The 18,928-nt window shown below is 40.8% G+C and overlaps 1 protein-coding gene across 1 annotated transcript in view; it reads right to left on the reverse strand.

Moving 5' to 3' along the window:
* LOC137376415 (SWI/SNF-related matrix-associated actin-dependent regulator of chromatin subfamily A member 5) overlaps window positions 1–18,928 on the reverse strand; it is a 46,197-nt gene that overhangs the window by 10,168 nt on the left and 17,101 nt on the right. Inside the window, exons 8-18 of the mRNA XM_068044936.1 lie at window positions 17,308–17,439; window positions 13,628–13,696; window positions 8,462–8,571; window positions 6,900–7,126; window positions 4,927–5,048; window positions 4,499–4,651; window positions 3,065–3,197; window positions 2,368–2,516; window positions 1,280–1,399; window positions 1,078–1,188; window positions 456–569 (exon numbers count right to left, since the gene is read on the reverse strand). Coding sequence (XP_067901037.1) covers window positions 456–569; window positions 1,078–1,188; window positions 1,280–1,399; window positions 2,368–2,516; window positions 3,065–3,197; window positions 4,499–4,651; window positions 4,927–5,048; window positions 6,900–7,126; window positions 8,462–8,571; window positions 13,628–13,696; window positions 17,308–17,439 — 1,440 coding nt within the window. The remainder of the gene's footprint in view (window positions 1–455; window positions 570–1,077; window positions 1,189–1,279; window positions 1,400–2,367; window positions 2,517–3,064; window positions 3,198–4,498; window positions 4,652–4,926; window positions 5,049–6,899; window positions 7,127–8,461; window positions 8,572–13,627; window positions 13,697–17,307; window positions 17,440–18,928) is intronic.

Raw genomic sequence — 18,928 nt, forward strand, 5'->3', positions numbered from 1 at the left:
AAGTAAATTCCACAGCCTCAACTTTGCAAGAGGTTTCTCTTGCTTTCTCTAAATCTCTTAATTTTATATCTTAAATATTACAGCATTACAGCTTTTAATATTCAGGTAATAAACTTTTCATGTGCGAACAACCAGCACATTCAAAGAACAGGGAGCTGGGGAAGGAGTGTGAAAGAGAAGAGGAAAGGAGGAAATGACAGAGGACCAGTCACATTAGGCCAATCTCGTGCACCTCCTAGTGTCCATTTATAGAACAGCACTGAATGATGCCATGGGCTGAAAGCACACATACAAATCAAAACTGATGGTTTTCAAGTCACTGGTGCCTTGTTGCTAGAGGTTGGTGTCTATTTGCATCACTCTTTCAAGTTTGAGTAGTTAGTAGAAGTACAAAATTAGGAGACTTTGTTCTAGCTAATTCAGAAATACCAACTTCCAGACAATAAACACTTTACCTTGTAACCAATGGTTTTTCTGTAATACAGTATTTCTTTCTCTAGAAGTTCAAACAGTCGAGGGGGAAAGAATTGGAAGTCCTGAATATTGGGCTGTTTTGGTGGACGAGGAGCCTAGCAAGATAAAAATCAAAGCTAAAGTTTTACAAGCATAAAACAGCTGGGACCATATGTGTGTGAACATAAATGCACAATAAGTCGTCGATTGATATTTGTCCAGATAAATTTTCTAGATGTTACTCATCTCCAACATAAGCTTTAATGATCCCAGTGACTTTTTTTCCTGATCCTTTTTGCCCAGAACAAAAGCAAAGGGCAACTGATTATCTTCAGATCTAGAAAAAATTGTTAATCCTTTTTATAGATTAGAGTTTTTTTGTTCAACTGCATGCTGATACTAGAAAGTGTGTACACCCTGGTCTTCTGAATAATTTGGCAAATCATACAATAATTGCTAAAATATAAGTAAAATTCCTCAAGTTGAAATGCTATACCAATCTCAATTAATGTGTCAATATCTGCAGTCTTATGCTATCACAAAAAAAAATCAGCGATCTCAACTAGTGATTAAACACAGGAGGGAATGAAAGCATCTCATTGCAAGCGCCTAATCCAAGCTTACTTTGGGTGCTTTGGGCTCACTGACACGGAGGGCCTCTCGGAAATATGCATCAACAGCATAGTTTGCTTTTCGTTCTCGTTTGGGAGGTTCAATCCACTCAGTTAGAGCCAACTGTGGATAAAGCAACTTTTTAGTAAACCAATTTTATAAACAGTTTATATATATATATAAAAAATTAAACAGTGACCAAAATCAAACTTACCTTTTGCTTCTCCCTATAGTCCTCACCTTCGAAGTTGTACACACTGACCTCTGTTTCCACTGTAAAGTTTCTAAGTGAACCTTCACCCATATTTGAGAGCTTTTCTGTCAGCTCAGCTGTCTGCAGTTAAAACAGAAGGGTGTCACTATTTAAATGGTGATTATTAATATATACAATACCACAGGATAGAGTCTTCCTATATTTTGTGGCAGGTGTGGGTGGGCTATAAAGAAAATCCAATATTCACAAACAAAACTCAGAAGCTTAAGGTGCACAGGTTAACATGGTCAAAGTTTAGTACAGTGATATTTATATCCCCGAAGTGGGCCAACAGGTTTTGTCTTGGATCAGAAGTTGGGATAGCATCACATTTAAAACTAAGGAGTTTCAAAACAAAACAAGTTTAAATGCTGTAGTTTTAGTTTAGCCTTCAGATAGAGTAATTCCTACTATGTTAAAAACTAGTTTCAGTGATGTAATGCATGTATGAAAACCGCAGGATTACTTGCTTCAGCAGGAGAGTCATTGATGTATAAAGCCCATGACAACCATTTCAGACTGTACATTTGCATTACAGTATTAGCTGCCAGCTAAAAACTTTGCATTAGCGTAGGAAGACTGATTCATGGCCCCAACTGAACTGAGACTTATGAACTCATTCACACTGTTTTGCCAAGAACACAATGAAGCCTTAAAAAAAAACTTAGTACAAAAGCAATGACTAATAATTTTGCTATAATTCAAACAATTTAAAAGCTGAATTTAAGCTTTTTTCCCCCACTGTAAATGTTTACACCCAAGTCCTTCCCTCTAGACCCTGTGACAATGGTATGACAGCTGAGAACGCCTATATGAAACTGTCACACTACAACATCTTTAATGCAATTATCCTTTGATACTCAGTTTGCAGAACTTTATGAAGATGCAGATTAAGTGACCCTCATTGTGCTTACTGAAATATTGCACAACCATTGTAGGAATAGTAAATAAAAACTTAATATTGAACAAGCGAGCCAAGAGTGGCAAGATTGAACTAGCAGAACATGGGATTCCCCCTTCTGAATAACTTGGACGCATATTGCTTTTACCTTCCTTTCACCCCTCTCCAATATAGCATCGATATCTTCATCTGTAATGTCGCTCTCTTTGGAAGCAAACACGTGGGTAGCACCGTGACGAATCATCTGTAGCATTTCATCTTTACCCAGCTTATTGAGATTCTGATCTACCAACCTTCCTAAAAGAATTCAGTTTCACAATTAACAAATGAACTTCTAAATGTGGACTTGGGAGCAATACAACAGACCCAAGTTTCGCACACCAAAACAGTAGGCTATAAAAATAAAGTGTTAACTATTCAGCCCAACAGTTGCACAGTGTACACACCCTATTCCATGAAAGACTGCACAGAAGGGTACTGTGTGTCCTTTAGTTTAGGAAGTTGTAAAATTGTACTGTTTAGAACTGTCTCACCAAAATGTAGGAACATGCGTCAGATGGCACAGTTCCAGGTCCCTTTCGGTGGTAGATCGCAGTCTATGACAATTCATAAAAAAAATTGGAGATACCCCTGCCAGAATGGGAGAAGAGAGTACGAGATAAAATTGTGGAGTGAAAGCTGGGGATGATCATGAAAGGATCTCAACACCGGCAATTCACTTGGTACTCCAAATTTCCTGTTAAGCCATTTAAAATTAATATGTCTTAAAAGCTCTGAAACATGCAAATTGACTACTGTTTTGCCCTCCTCTGTGCAGTTTCCTTCCCCACAACTTCAACACCAACCTTGTTGAATTACGATAGAGTCCAGTCTAAGTTTCATTTCAGCACGTTCCACTATTCTTTCCTCTACAGTGTTGTCAGTTATAAATCGGAATACTCTGACTACTTTTGTTTGACCAATTCTGTGGGCTCGATCCTAAAAAGAAATTCAAGTAAACCTAAGTGCAGATCTACATAATCAAGCAACAACTTTAATATTCCTGTACATACCGCTGTTAAAATAGCATGGTATTATATTTTAATGGCAAACATTATATGGAAGTAGTATAGGAACTACAAACAAAAACCAATCAACCCTAATAAACAATCCTTTATGCAGGGTAAGAGACAAAGCACCTTCCCAGAAATCTGTGATCAGTAAACCAACAAAGTACGATGGCAGAACGGGCTATTTTTTGCAACTTTTTTTTATTCCAATTCTCCAATTAATATCAAGAACTAAAAACAGAAAGTGCTGGAAATACTCAGCAGGTCTGGCAGCATCTGTGGGAGAGAAGCAGAATCAACGTTTCAGGTCTGTGATTTTTCATCAGAATAGACCTGAAACGTTAACTCTGCTTCTCTCCACAGGTGCTGAGTATTTCCAGCACTTTCTGCTTTTATTTCAGATTTCCAGCATCCGCAGGATTTTGCTTTTATAATATCAAGAACTGCTGTGGTAAGGGAAGACCTGGAAAAAAGTCAAAAAGAAACACTTGTATTTAATTATTTGTTCTCAGATGCATTTATTATCTGGCAGGTGGGTCTACCAAGTAATAGCTTAAATAGAAGCATTGAACAGCTCGCCAGTTCACTTTAGAGGGTAGTAAGAGTCATTGTCTGTGTACTGCAGTCATGTGCTAGCAGACCCCCTACCCTAAAGGAGATTAGTGAGTCACTTGGACAATTGGTAGCCCTTCTGTTTTTGCTGCTAGCCATAAACCTTTAATTCAAACTTCACAATTTGCCATGATGCGATTTGAATTCAAAAGCTCTGGTAGCTTGTATACTAGGAGATCCCAAAGCACTTAATAAAATCAATGGGTTACTTGTTCTGTGCTAAACAGAACAGAAGCCAGTGTCTTACACAGTGATGCCGAAATGTTATCGTAACTTAAAATTCATTTTCAAATTCACACACAATTGCAGTTGAGGAGAAACAGGATGTCCTGTCAGCTCAAATCACATCAACTTGTTTCTGGAAACAATTGCATGTTCCATTCAATATAACAGAAGCAAACAGACTTTTGCTGAAACATTTCTACCTGTTCAGTACAGCAGAGTTTTAAAGAAACACATAAGCAACACATGAAAGCTTCTTTGCCAGGGTAGGGTTAAAAAACGAAATGCTGCTTTATTAGTGTACTTGGAGGACAAAACTAAACATGCAATTTATATATCCAGATCAACAGTACATGGCTTTCAGAAAGCTTCAATAACTATTGCTGAGTAACTTACCATAGCCTGGAGGTCAACCTGAGGGTTCCAGTCAGAGTCATACAGGATTACCACATCTGCTGTAGCTAGATTTATACCAAGACCCCCTGCACGTGTGCTCAACATGAAGATAAATTTTGAGCTCCCAGGAGAATTGAAAGCACAAATTGAATCCTAAAGGGGCGAGACAGAAAAGTTAAGTCAGAATCGCACAAACGATGGAGACTAATCTTTCTACAATTTGCTGGAAAGTTGTTTTAAAAATACAAAAAAGTGCTAGGATTCAAATTGAATATTCAAGTTTCTTGTTTGAAAAACCAAAGTCAGTTTTGTAACCTTAAGTCTAGAATTATGATTTAGATATTAAAGCCTTAAATCAATTTAGGGGGTGGGAACTTTCAGGAAACAAACATTAGCTCAGTTTTGAAAGCACAGGGCAAGAACCATACCTGTCTCTCCTCATGTGGAGTCTGTCCATCCAATCTACAATACTCATAGTTTCTCCACATACAATAATCTTCCAAGATATCCAGCACCCTGGTCATTTGGCTGAAGATCAACACCCGAGAACCTGTAGAAATGAAGATTGTATGTCAGAGTAAACTGCCAATCGACAGCCAAGAACACAGTGCAAATATGACATAATTCAAAAACCTACATCTACTAAAGTAGAAAACGAAAACAGAATTTCATCCATGGTAGCGTGCAGGAATTTTAGAGAAATTTAATAAGCTAGTCACAAAACATTAGCACATAGTAACAATTCCTAATTTATAATTCACCATGGCCTTTAACACTAAAATACAGCCAGCTGCCCTGATTAATGGGAGTGAATCGGAGATTATTTTCCAGATGGATTTTACAATGCTGCAGTTTGAGCAGCAAGAATAAAGCCCAGACCAAGAAACAGCTGCAATCACAAACCACATAATTATTCCATTCACCTTTCTCTCAACGGTAACCCCCTAGTTAAGAACATCCTGTCCCTGTATCTACCTCCCCTTGGAGGAAATTGGTGGCGATGAGGCGGGGGTCCATCAAGCTTTGTAGAGGTCTACAGCCCTCATTACAATGGTCCAACTCTCCATTGCAAAGAAAACATTGATGCTTGATGCTGAATCAGCCAGATTTTTGGGCACCCACCAGCTCAATGGGTGAGTGCACGGCAGGCTTTTCTAATCACACTCAACTCTCTACGACTGTATAATTTTCAAAGTTTTCTACTTATGCCTTCTGGTTATATGCTTGTTGTTCAAGCTTACTAAAACCGTGCCCACATTTTGCATAGTTTTAAATCTCTGTTCCCCCCCCCCCCCCCCAACCTTCTTTCCTCCAGCAAATAACACTAACTTAATCCTTTCTTAACTCAGCCTGAAATCTTGATCACTCTCTTCTGAACCCTTTTCAATACATCTATATTCTGTGAGATAGGATGACAAAAACTGAACATTATTTCAGAACAAGACACACTACTGATTTAAACAAAAGCATTAAAACCCATGCTGATTTATAATCCAAAGCATCATAGCATGCAATTTTCTGTAAAAGCAAAATACTGCAGATACTGGAAATCTGAAATAAAAACAAAAAGTGCTGGAAACACTCAGCAGGTCTGGCAGCATCTGTGGAGAGAGAAGCAGAGGTAACGTTTCAGGTCAGTGACCTTTCATCAGAACCGTTCACTCAAGTTTGGGTGAGGTGTATGCTCTTTGAATTTTCAGTCAAATCTGTCCAATCCTACAACCTCCCAAGATAGGACTCCTTAATATTAAGCCAATTCTCAATCTACTGAGACAATGTCATCTACTTCACAAGCGTTATCTTTTATTACTGCTTTCTAATTAGTGATTTTATTGAATATATTTTGAAAATCCAATATACATCTACAGGATTATCCTTGTACATCAGGTTAACTTTCTCCTCAAAAACACCCCAGTAAGCTTCTGTGTCGGTCCTATTATGTCTCAAAGTATTGCTGATTCCAGTGTTTATTGCATATTTATAACACCTTTTGGAATGTTTTTGACCAATTTCCCTTTCATTATGGCCTGTCATTCATAAGTGTGTGCCTTGCGCCTTTGGAATATTGCAGCTACATTTGCCATCTCCAGTTCCAAATACTCTAAATATTCATGAAGCTCTGGAAAATACCAAATCATTAATTCTTGATGAGCACTTGAAACGCCACAGCATACAAGGCTACGGGCCAAGTGCTGGAAAATGGGATTAGAATAGATAGGTGCTTGATGGCCGGCATGGACATGGTGGGTCAAAGGGCCTGTTTCTGTGCTGTATAACTATGACTCTTTTGACGATCTCAGAGTGCATCCTATCTGGTTCAGAAGCCATGAGGATATTTTTCATCCCTACAAAGTGAAAGGCCAAAAAGGAAATAAAAGCATTGAACAGGCTTACAGCTAACCTTGTTCCTTCACTTTTGGCAGCAGTTTGTCCAATACCACCATTTTGCCACTGTTGACTACCAAGTGAGTATCAGTAGTGTAAGGTGGGCCAGGCTCAGCTCCATCGAACAGATAGGGGTGGTTGCAGCACTTGCGTAGTTGCATCAGTATATTCAATAGACGCATCTTGTCCATTTTCCCTGAGGAGTTCAGGATGTCAATATCCTTCATTAATATCCTGGTGTACCTGTGAACAAGATCAGAATTAAAGTTAATCAGACAAACTTGGAGAAATCAAACTTTTTTTGCAGTTCAACAAAAAGTGATTACAACGCAAAATGATTGCTTTGTTGTGTAGGTATCTAGGATAAAGCCTGCAATCCCCACCCTCTCATGTACCAGGGAAGTCCTAGCATATTTAAATGGACTGCTCCATTTAAATTCACAGATATAGAAACCCATACTTAGTGACCAATATCCATTCAACACAAAAGGTCTTTATTCAGACAGGAAGCACATTCCATTAACCACCAGGGATAAACCACCCTGATGTCCAAAGATCGAGGGGGATTGGGTGGAGGGGGGCGGAAGAGAAAGAAAGGTGGGCCAGCTGTTGGGGAAATGGGATCTCTCTTTACACATTGTTTGGAAGGGAGCATTTAAGTGATGTCTATATAAAAAAAAAATGAATGTGAAGTACTTTTGGACATCAAAGTATTTGCAGCACAGAAACAGGCCATTCGGCCCAAAACTTCTATGTCAGTGTTTATGATCCACATGAGCTTTCTCCCACCCTTCATCTAACCCCATCCTTCTATTCCTTTCTACCTAATGTAGCTTCCCCTAAAATGCACCTCTGCTATTCATCTCAACTACCTGTGACAGGGGGGTTCCACAAACCACTTTCTCTTTTTGAAGTGTCTCCTAAATTCCCTATTAGATTATTTAGTAACAATTGTATTTTTATGCCCCCTAGTCCTGGTCTTATCCTAAGGCTATGATATGGTGCTATATAAATGCAGTCTATTTTTAAAGGTAATTGCTGAGTTCTCCTTGAACTACTAGATAGATGTTAACAAAAATTTTGAGAAGTCCCATTGGTACTTAATCAGGTTTCAGGAGAGTTGTGCTGAGCCAGGAGGACATCCAATATTTTTTTGGATTGGGGCAGAAAATAAAAAGGGGCGGGGAGAGAAGGCCAGGACACCTGTTGTGGGGCGATCAAAAAGTTTAAAATACTATCACAAGTGCACGGGAACATTCTAATACAGATTCGATGTTAAACTAAAAGTCTGCCTTCCATTTAGGGCAAGAATCATTCAAATAATTAACATAAGTTAGAATAGCAAACACAAATACCATACTGATCAGAAGGAAGCAAGATCGCTATGGTGGAGTCAGCATTTGATAGCATGCTGCCTTGGGTAAATCAGTGGACACCTGTCTACACTGGTGAACCCATTCCCTTAGTTCTACATATGCTCTAATTGATGCTTAAAGTGCTGTGCAAGTTCAAAGAATAGTTACAAGATTATGCCATGCTTCACAATATGACGTTAATATTCACAAGTTGCATACTCACCATTCCCGTTGCATTTTGCTAAGGCCTACATACATTTTGACTTCCTTTTTTGGTGGCAGGCTCTTTTCTACCTCAGCTTTAATACGTCGGAGGAGGAAGGGTCGCAATACCTAATTCAGGTTAGAATACATGCTCTTTAAACACTGATGGTACCCATGGAGGTTAAGTAAAATAATGCAGTTACAAAAGGTGTATTTAACAGTAATGTGGAGTGGAGTAGAGGTCAAAAAACAAAATAATTTAACAAGCCAAGGGTTGAGGTATGTCTGCAGAAATGGGTTAAATATTCGGTTGCATGAATGCACCCACAATTAGTCAAATTCAGATCAAAAAGTACTTCTGACAGACAAGTTAGATATAACTTTCTTTACTGCAAGATCACAGCATCCAAAGTAGAGCAAGTTCCCATTTGGCATGATGCCCACAGACTTGATGCTAATAACAGTTTGAATTAAATTTATCTTTCATGCACTAATTGGCAAAATCAGATTGGCAACTGCTTTGTTTTGGAACATAAGATCCCAACTTAGTATCCAGTCCTTTTTATGTAAAAGAAAGTCAGTAAATTTAACACACTGACTTTCCTCATTCCTCAACAACTTGCATTTATCAGTTCCTTTAATGTAGTAAAATGTCTAGAGGCTCATCACAGGAGCATTTATCAAACAAAATTCAGCACTGAGCTACCTAAGCAGACATTACGAGTGATGACCAAAATCTTGGTGAAAGGTGTTTTAAAGTAGTGAATCTCAGAAAATGTACGACACAGGAGGCCGCCATTCAGCCCATCGTGCCTGTGCCAGTGGACGGAAAGCTACCCAGCCTAATCCCACTTTCCTACACCAGGTCCGTGGCCCTGCAGGTCACGGCTCTTCAAGTAGACATCATAGTATTTTTTAAATATGGTGACAGTTTCTGCCTCTACCACCCCTTCAGGCAGTGAATTCCAGGTCCCCACTACCCTCTGGGTGAAAAAAATGTTTCCTCACCTCCCCTCTAATTCTTCTACTAATTTTTTAAAAATCTATGCCCCCTGATTTTTGACCCCTCTGCTAAGATATATAGGTCGTCCCTATTCACTCTAGGCCCCTCATAATTTCATGCACCTCAATTAAGTCACCCCTCAGCCTCCTTTGTTTCCAAGGAAAGCATCCAATCCTTCCTCAGTTAAAAATTTCCAGTCCCGGCAACATCCTCATAAATCTCCTCTGCAGCCTCTCTAGTGCAATCACATTTTTCCTGTAATGTGGTGACCACAACTGCTTTTATATTCTATGCCTCAACCAATAAAGGAAAGCATCCTGCTACCTGGACATACACTCCAAGGTCCCTCTGTTCCTCCACACTACTCAGTATCCTCCCATTTATTGTGTATTCCCTTGCCTTGTTGTAGCACCCAAAAAGCATCAACTCATACTTCTCCGGATTGAATTCCATTTTCCACTGTTCTGCCCAACTGTCTATATCTACATGTAGTCTAAAGCTTTCCTTCTCATTGTCAACCACACAGCTAATTTTTGTATCATCTGCAAACTTCTTTATCATGACCCTTGCATTCGAGTCTAAATCATTAATATAAACTATAAAAAACAAGGGACCAAGTACTGAGCCCTGTGGAAGCCCACAGCTGTCCAATTCAAAAACACCCATCAACAGTTACCTTTGATTCCTGCCACTAAGCCAATTTTGGATCCCAAGAGCTTTTACTTTTTTGACCAACCTGCCATGTGGGACCTTGTTAAAAGCCTTGCTAAAACCCATGTAGACCACATCCACCACACTACCCTCATCAACCCTACTCCTCCTCACCTCCTCAAAAAATTCAATAAAGTTGAATAAAAACATGACCTAACAAATCCATGTTGACTTTCCTAGATTAATCTATGCCTTTCTAAATGAAGGTTTATACTGTCCCGCAGAATTGATTTTAATAATTTTCCCACAACTGAAGTTAAGCTAACTGGCCTATAATTACTTGGATGATCCTTTCCTCCCTTTTTAGACAACATTACAATGTTGGCAGTCCTTCAATCCTCTGTAATCACTCCTGTAACCAGGGAGGATTGAAATATGATGGTCAGAGCCTCCACAAATTTCCTCCCTTGCTTCTTTTAACAAACTGGGATATATTTCATCTAGACCTGGCAATTTATCAAAATTCCTTTACCAAAATGTCAAACACTTTAATACTTCCTCTCTTTCAATGTTTATTGATATTTCACACTCATCTTCCTTAGCTACAGCGTTATCATCAGCTCACTCTTTTGTGAAAACAGCTGCAAAGCATTCATTAAGAACCTTACCCACATCTTCCAGCTCTGTGCAAAGGTTACCTTTTTGGTCCCAATAGGCCCTACACTTTCCCTAGTTATCCTCTTGTGCTGTATGCATCTTTAGATTTTCCTTCATTTTATTTGCCAGTATTTTTTATGCCCCCTCTTTGCTTTTCTAATTTCCCTTTTAATTTCATCCCAACACTTTCTATACTCTTTTTGGCTTTCTGCAGTATTAAACTCTCGCTGTCTGACATAAGCTTCCTTTTTTGCCTCATCTTATCTTCTATGTAGTTTGTCATCTAGGGAGCTCTAGATTTCACTGTTCCACCCCTTTTCTTTGTGGGAACATGTTTACCTGAACACGCTGAATCTCCTTCTTGAATGCCTCCCACTGATGTGACATCAATTTACCTTCAAGTAGCTGTTTCGAGTCCACTTGTGCTAAATTGCTTCTCAGCCTAGTAAAACCAGCCTTACCCCAATTTAGCACATTTACTCCTATTTTACCTTTGCCCTTTTCCATGACTATGCTAAATCTAACTGAACTGATCACTACCTCAAAAGTGCTCTCCCACTCATACTCCTTCCACCTGCCAGCTTCACTCCCCAAAACTAAATCCAGAATTGCACCTCCCCTCCAACCCCAAATTTTGTTGGGCTTGCCACAGACTGACTAAAAAAAGTTCTCCAGAATGCAATTTAGGAATTCTGTGCCTTCTGTACCTTTTATACCCTCCACTATTACTGCCTTATTGGTTTTGCATTCATCAGCAATTTGCCTCCAAATTTGCTCTCTCCTCTTCGGACTGTTTAGCGCTCTATAGAACACTCCCAGCAGTGCCATTACCCCCATTTTGTTCCTTAGTTCAACCCATCTAGCCTCATTTGATGATCCCTCTAACAGATCATCCCTTCTCACAGCTGTAATTTTAAAAAAATTAATATTGCCACCCACCTCCTTTTTTATCCCCTCTCTACCTCGTCTGAAAACTCTGAAACCAGAACATTAAGTTGCCATTCCTGCCCCTCTCTAAGCCATGTTTCAGCAATACCTAAAAAAGCATGTGTAAACCTGATGCCTCAGAAAATCTAACTACCTTCACTAAATTCCTTGCATTTAGGTATATACCATTAAGTACAAGCAGACTCCTTTTTTGTCTACTTCCCAACCTTTGTTTGCTTTTCATCCAAACTCTCTTTCGCGTTTTCTGCCTTCTATTTCCAGTTCTGCTATTCTCCCTTCTGAATCTATGCTCAGCTGCCTAGCTAGTTTAAGTCCTCTTAAAGGAGAAGAGAGGTGGAGAGGCAGAGATTCAGGGAGGAATTCCAGAGCTTTGGGCCGAAGCAGCTGAAGGATGACTACAGGGATGTGCAAATGGACAGAACTGGAGGAGTGCAGAGATCCCAAAGGGTTGTAAGGGGTTACAGAGATAGAGAGGGGTAAGACCACAGATTTGAAAGTAATAATTTGAATTTCAAAATCAAGGTGTTGCCAGACCAAGAGTCAAAGTAGATCAACAAGCACAGGTGGACAGGACTTAGTGCAGATTAGCAGCAGTTTTGGATGAAATCAAGTTTTCATATGGTGCAAGGTGGGAGGCCAATTAGGACAGCCTAGAGGCAACAAAGCCTTGGAGATGTTAAGGAGGCAGAAGTAGGTGGTTTTTGTAATGGAAAGAATATGGAGTCGGAAACTCAGCTCAGGGTCAAATGGGATGTCAGGCTTGTTAAACAGCCTGGTTGAGCCACAGACAGACAGTGACCAGAGAGAGGGATGGAAACGGTGATTAGGGAATGGAGTTTGTAGTGTGGACAGAATACAAGGAAAGTCAGAGCAAGATTGCCCCCCCCATTTCAGCTACTGAGCAGGAAGAAAAGGACTTGCAACATTACATAAACAAAAATTACTCTCGTTTCTCTTCCCCACAACTCACCAAAATGCAACATCAACCCTCCAATTTGGAATTTAACACTTTCCTTCCTGATTAGCAAACAGTTCTACTGGAAAACCACCATCACTTAAAATGCACTGATTTGGGTGACTGACTCGGGATCAGTAATCACAGCAGCCCATAAAGATGCCTAATGGGTCTCATTACTAAGGTCAGCTGAGGGGCTCAATTACGTGGAGGCAAACAAAAAAGAAGAAATTTTTAGGGTAAATAAAACTAAAAATCTCTCTTACCTTGCACCATATTATGCAATATCTGAAATGATTCAGGTTATCCAGATCTGGGTACAGTGCCCACACTACTTAAAATGTCCTTGTAAGTTGCTTACATTGACTGAAAAGCAATGTATGTGTCTTAACACCAATTTCAAAGTTGCCAATTATGGCACCTTAAATGCCACGTTTATTTCAGGCACCTAGTTAAACTATACTGAATGCAAGAACAAGTACATAACACCTTGTTAATGTTCAATTAGCTTTTGTGCACTTAAACACTTCTAATTCCCTCCTAGTGGTGTGTAGTTACAGATTGTTTAGTTGTTACAGTTTAAATAAAGCTGCAGGTCAGAATGGAGTTGGAAACAACTTGGCAGATCACTGCACAAAGGAACCATTCTGTATTATATTTAATCGCTCCTTAAAAGTTCATACCTCAAATTAATCTGTAATTTACATGTAATAACTCAATTTAATACCCCACTGTTTATCCTAGGGGTTCAGATCCTCAGTTTTAAGTATTGCACGTTTGGTGAATAAATTAAGAGTTCTAAAACTGTGGCATTACTTCGCATTAGCCCTAAACCCACTCATAACACACTACCTTCATCGCACAAATATCTTAAGTTCCAGAATAATGGTTCTAATGGCAGTGGAGCCTAAATTAAATTTGTATTTTAACGATTTACCGGCATCATAATACAGATAAAATAATAAACTTACCATATGCAACCGTTCAACTAGCTTCTGGTCTCCAAAACAGTTGTTTGTATCAAACCAAGAATCAAAGTCCTGCAAAGAACATAGGAGGAGTTTTTGTCATTCCAAACTGACAAGTTTGATCATGTTTGCTTCCATCAACCCCAAAATATATGGTCTCAAATACCAAGTTGTTTACTGCTATTAGTACAAGAATGGTAATGAAAATAAAAAGGTAGCATCTAAATTAGGTTGTTCACAAATAATTTATCATAAAATGGATGCACAGTTGCTCAAGATAATTGCAACACTTCAGTTTCATCTAGTAGGCACATCAGCAGCTTGACAGGGAAAATATTTATCATAGTTTATCCCTTAAGACTGCCTACTTCCACTTCTGTAACAAGCCTGATTCCAACCTTGCTGCAACTCATCAGTTACTGAAACCCTCACCCATGCCTCTACTACCATTAGTCTAGACTCTTCTTAGGCAGTCCCTCGGGAACGAGGATGACTTTCTTCCACTCCAGGGTTGTGGGTCCTTTGGTGACTGAATAGTCCAATCCTGATACTCCAGGTCCTGAAATTCATTTTGAGGGGGTGGGTTCTTTTAATGTGGGGTGGCCGGTGCACACCGACTACCACACGGTCCAAGCGAAGCAAGGTCTTTGTCCAATGGCAGGGATGGCCGAGACGATTGGAGACCAGGCTCCGCTACATGGATGGGGACTAATACACATGCATAGCCAGCATGCGAGCCCGGATACAGGCCGTGTGGATCTGCGTCAGGGTGTTCTTGAAGGGGACTTGACTATTCCAATGCTCTCCTAGCATGTCTCCCATCTTCTGTAAAAAATAAACTCATCCAAAACTCTGCTACTGGTATCCTAACTTGAACTAAGTCCTGTTTAACAATCGCCCCTGTGTTCGCTGACCTGCAATGGCATTGCCAGACTGGCAGCCAATTTTGAAATGATCTCATTTTCAAAACCCTCCATGGTCTTGCCCCTCCTATTGCAAACCTCCTTCAGCCCTACAATACCACCTCCCCTAACCCCCCCCAAACCCACCATCTCAACTCACCAAGATCTCTGTGCTCCTCCAGTTCTGACCTCTTATGCAACGATTTTAATTGCTCCACCAATGGTGGTCATGCCTTCAGCTAACCTAGGCTCTAAGCTCTGGAATTCCCTTCCTAAACCACTCTCTCCTTTAGACATAGAAAATAGGAGGAGTAGGCCATTCGGCCCTTCGAGCCTGCTCCGCCATTATGACCATGGCTGATCATCCAACTCAGTAATCTGCTCCCGCTTTCGCCCCAATAGAAACGCAGAAGATACTCATTGAGCAAGCTTTTTGCCAACCATCCCAATATCCCCTTATGTGGCTCCCTGTGAAGTGGTTTTACTATGATAAAGGTGCCAAATAAATGAAATATAAATCAAAGGGCGGCACAGTGGCGCAGTGGTTAGCACCGCAGCCTCACAGCTCCAGCGACTCGGGTTCAATTCTGGGCACTGCCTGTGTGGAGTTTGCAAGTTCTCCCTGTGTCTGTGTGGGTTTCCTCCGGGTGCTCCGGTTTCCTCCCACAAGCCAAAGACTTGCAGGTTGATAGGTTAATTGGCCATTATAAATTGCCCCTAGTTTAGTTAGGTGGTAGGGAAATATAGGGACAGGTGTGGTAGGAATATGGAATTAGTGTAGGATTAGTATAAATGGGTATATAAATTAGTATAAAATCGACAGGTTTGCAGCTGCCTGCAATGAATTTGGCCTAACCATCAGCCTCAAGAAAACAAACATCATGGGGCAGGACGTCAGAAATGCTCCATCCATCAATATTGGCGACCACGCTCTGGAAGTGGTTCAACAGTTCACCTACCTAGGCTCAACTATCACCAGTAACCTGTCTCTAGATGCAGAAATCAACAAGCGCATGGGAAAGGCTTCCACTGCTATGTCCGGACTGGCCAAGAGAGTGCGGGAAAATGGCGCACTGACACGGAACACAAAAGTCCGAGTGCATCAGGCCTGTGTCCTCAGTACCTTGCTCTACGGCAGCGAGGCCTGGACAACGTATGTCAGCCAAGAGCGACGTCTCAATTCATTCCATCTTCGCTGCCTCCGGAGAATACTTGGCATCAGGTGGCAGGACCGTATCTCCAACACAGAAGTCCTCGAAGCAGCCAACATCCCCAGCTTATACACACTACTGAGTCAGCGGCGCTTGAGATGGCTCGGTCATCTGAGCCGCATGGAAGATGGCAGGATCCCCAAAGACACATTGTACCGCGAGCTCGCCACTTGTATCAGACCCACCGGCCGTCCATGTCTCCGCTTTAAAGACGTCTGCAAACGCGACATGAAATCCTGTGACATTGATCACAAGTCGTGGGAGTCAGTTGCCAGCGTCCGCCAGAGCTGGCGGGCAGCTGTAAAGGCGGGGCTAAAGTGTGGCGAGTCGAAGAGACTTAGTTGGCAGGAAAAAAAGAGAGGCGCAAGGGGAGACCCAACTGTGTAACAGCCCAGACAAACAAATTTCTCTGCAGCACCTGTGGAAGAGCCTGTCACTCTAGAATTGGCCTTTATAGCCACTTCAGGCGCTGCTTCACAAACCACTGACCACCTCCAGGCGCTTATCCATTGTCTCTCGAGATAAGGAGGCCAAAGAGAGAGTATAAATGGGTGGTTAATGGTCGGCACAGACTCGGTGGGCTTGTTTCAGTGCTGTATCTCTAAACTAAAAAACTAAACTAAAAGTTGTTGTGGTAACATTAGGCTCCCCACAGGACAATGAATTTTTCCATTGAGCACTGGAGACAGGCACAAGAAAGGTCCCATTCCTCAACTGTGGAATATGCCTAGTTAGTAGGTTTAGCTAGGGTCAAAAGGATGGGAAATAAAGAGGCTAGATTCCCATTCTTATTCCTCAGCTCCTTCTGGAGCTGTGATGAGGAAAGAAAGGATGGATAAAATATCCTTTGAACAGCTACTGCAAGATTCACGCAAGAAGTCACTTCAGCATGGAGTAAATTCTAACTGTAACTTGTGTTACTTTATCCAAAATATGTTAAAATACTAAAATATTTATAAAGATAGCTAATTAGTGGATTAAGATAGATTTAAGTAGTTTTTTTTTTTAAAAAACAGGATGGATATTACCAACATATTTTTATTGCAATTTTTATTTGTTACACAAGATGGCAGAGTTGCTCAAATGATCAGTCAAGGAAGCATCCGGCAGAGACAATGTGCTTTGTAGTTTAAGGCAGATGTAATACTAATGATCAAAAATGGACATAAGCATAGAAGGGTGAGGACCAGATACTACCAACTGGACTTTGTTTCTAAGCACATTTCTGCACTTGCATATAGATGGTGAATATGATCCTTAGGAAATTTGGGCAGGTGAACAAAGGAATACACAAGACTGGGATCAACTAGCCATTGGACTGCTCCCAGTGCTGAGGAAATGTCATATCCCACACACCCCTCTATCAAGTTGGAAAGCTTCACCTTACACTATGTTTTGAAAGTGAAGAAAAAACTCTTAACATTCTCTCATCCCTTCCAAAAAGGGAAAGGTTCAATTACAGTGTTTGATTAAGTTTTAATGGAAACATCCCAATTTCAAACTTCACTTGAACCTTTTATAAACCTTAGACTAATGATGCACACCATTAACTGGCTTTTATTGTACTTACAGCAGATGAATTGAAGACATCTGGGAGCAGGAAGTTGAGTAGGGCCCAGAGTTCATGCAGGTTGTTCTGAAGCGGTGTACCCGTAAGCAGTAGTCGATTTGTTGTCTTGAATTCTCTCACTATTTCAGACAGCTACAATTGTAGCATATTAAAAACATTACTGTACAAACTGGTTATAAATTCAAATCACACTATAGGTAGTACAATTGTTGATTCAGACTGAATTTAAAAGATCATTGAACTATTTGGATGTGTGTTCATGCCTGTGATTTCTCTCATGCATTCATGTTCCGAGACACTAAAGGCCAAATGCTTTGTATTAGGAAGGAAAAACTGAACAAAAAGCAAGTCCAGTAATAGTACACCAGTACTGCAAATGATTATCCATAACTAGAAAGATGAAAATATGCACATGTCCTAGATCGATCTTCAACTGAATTACATTTTGTTTTTTCAAATTGTAGCAATAGTACGGGAGTGGAAGGTGGTTAAAAAGTTTTTATATAGTCAGTTATACAGAACAGAAACAGGCCCTTCGGCCCATCGTGTCCATGCAGGCCATCAAGCACCCATCTATTCTAATCCCATTTTCCAACACCCGTAGCCTTGCATGCTATGGCGTTTCAAATGCTCATCTAAATACTTCTTAAATGTTGAGCTTTCCTGCCTCTACCAACCCTTCAGGCAGTGCGTCCCAGATTCCAACCACCCTCTGGGTGAAATTATTTTTCCTCAAATCCCCTCTAGACCTCCTGCCCCTTATCTTAAGTCTATGCCCCCTGGTTATTGACACCTCCGCTAAGGGAAAAAGTTTCTTCCTATCCACCCTCTCTATGCCCCTCATAATTTTGTATACCTCAATCAGGTCTCCCCTCAGCCTTCTCTGCTCTAAGGAAAACAACCCTAGCCTATCCAGTCTCTCTTCTTAGCTGAAATGCTCCAGCCCAGGCTAAAGGCCTGTTCGGGTCTGGAACAAAACACCCGACCTGAACCAGACAGAAGCACGTCGGACCCGAGCCGACCCAGCCAGAGTCCTTCCATTCTTTCCCATGCCCAACCCACCCATAGTGCACTCACTGTACTTATCACTTTTGGATGGATGAAATGGAAGGAAGCTGCAGCATGAGCGCGATGACATCATAGAGATGTTCACTGCGCAGACTCAGTCTGTGGAGTCCGGATGCACGTTTCCCTCCTTGATGTTCCGGACTCCCAGATCAGCCAGGCAGGCTTTTCAAATTTTGTGACCCCAGACCTAGCTGAGCCCAAAAGCCGGACCCGGAACAGCGACCCTACACGTGTCGTCAGGTCCCATCAGGTTCAGGTCGGGTAGCAGGCCTTTAGCCCAGGCAACATCCTGGCGAATCTCCTCTGCACCCCCTCCAGTGCATAGCTAGTACATTAAGGTATGAATAAGCAGAACTGATCTTTGATTTTAAATCCAAGGATTCCCTCCCTAACTAGTTTTAAAGTTCAGGGATCAACTATCATGTCTCAGGATATAACAAAAATTGATTGTGGAATAATGCTCCCAGAAATCTTTGAACCTCTGGATTTATAGCTCATTGCTCTTCACATCACCAATATGGATATTCACAAACCATTAATCTGCATTGGATTA

Source organism: Heterodontus francisci, chromosome 1 (genome assembly GCF_036365525.1).
Source record: "Heterodontus francisci isolate sHetFra1 chromosome 1, sHetFra1.hap1, whole genome shotgun sequence".
Classification (NCBI taxonomy): Eukaryota; Metazoa; Chordata; class Chondrichthyes; order Heterodontiformes; family Heterodontidae; genus Heterodontus; species Heterodontus francisci.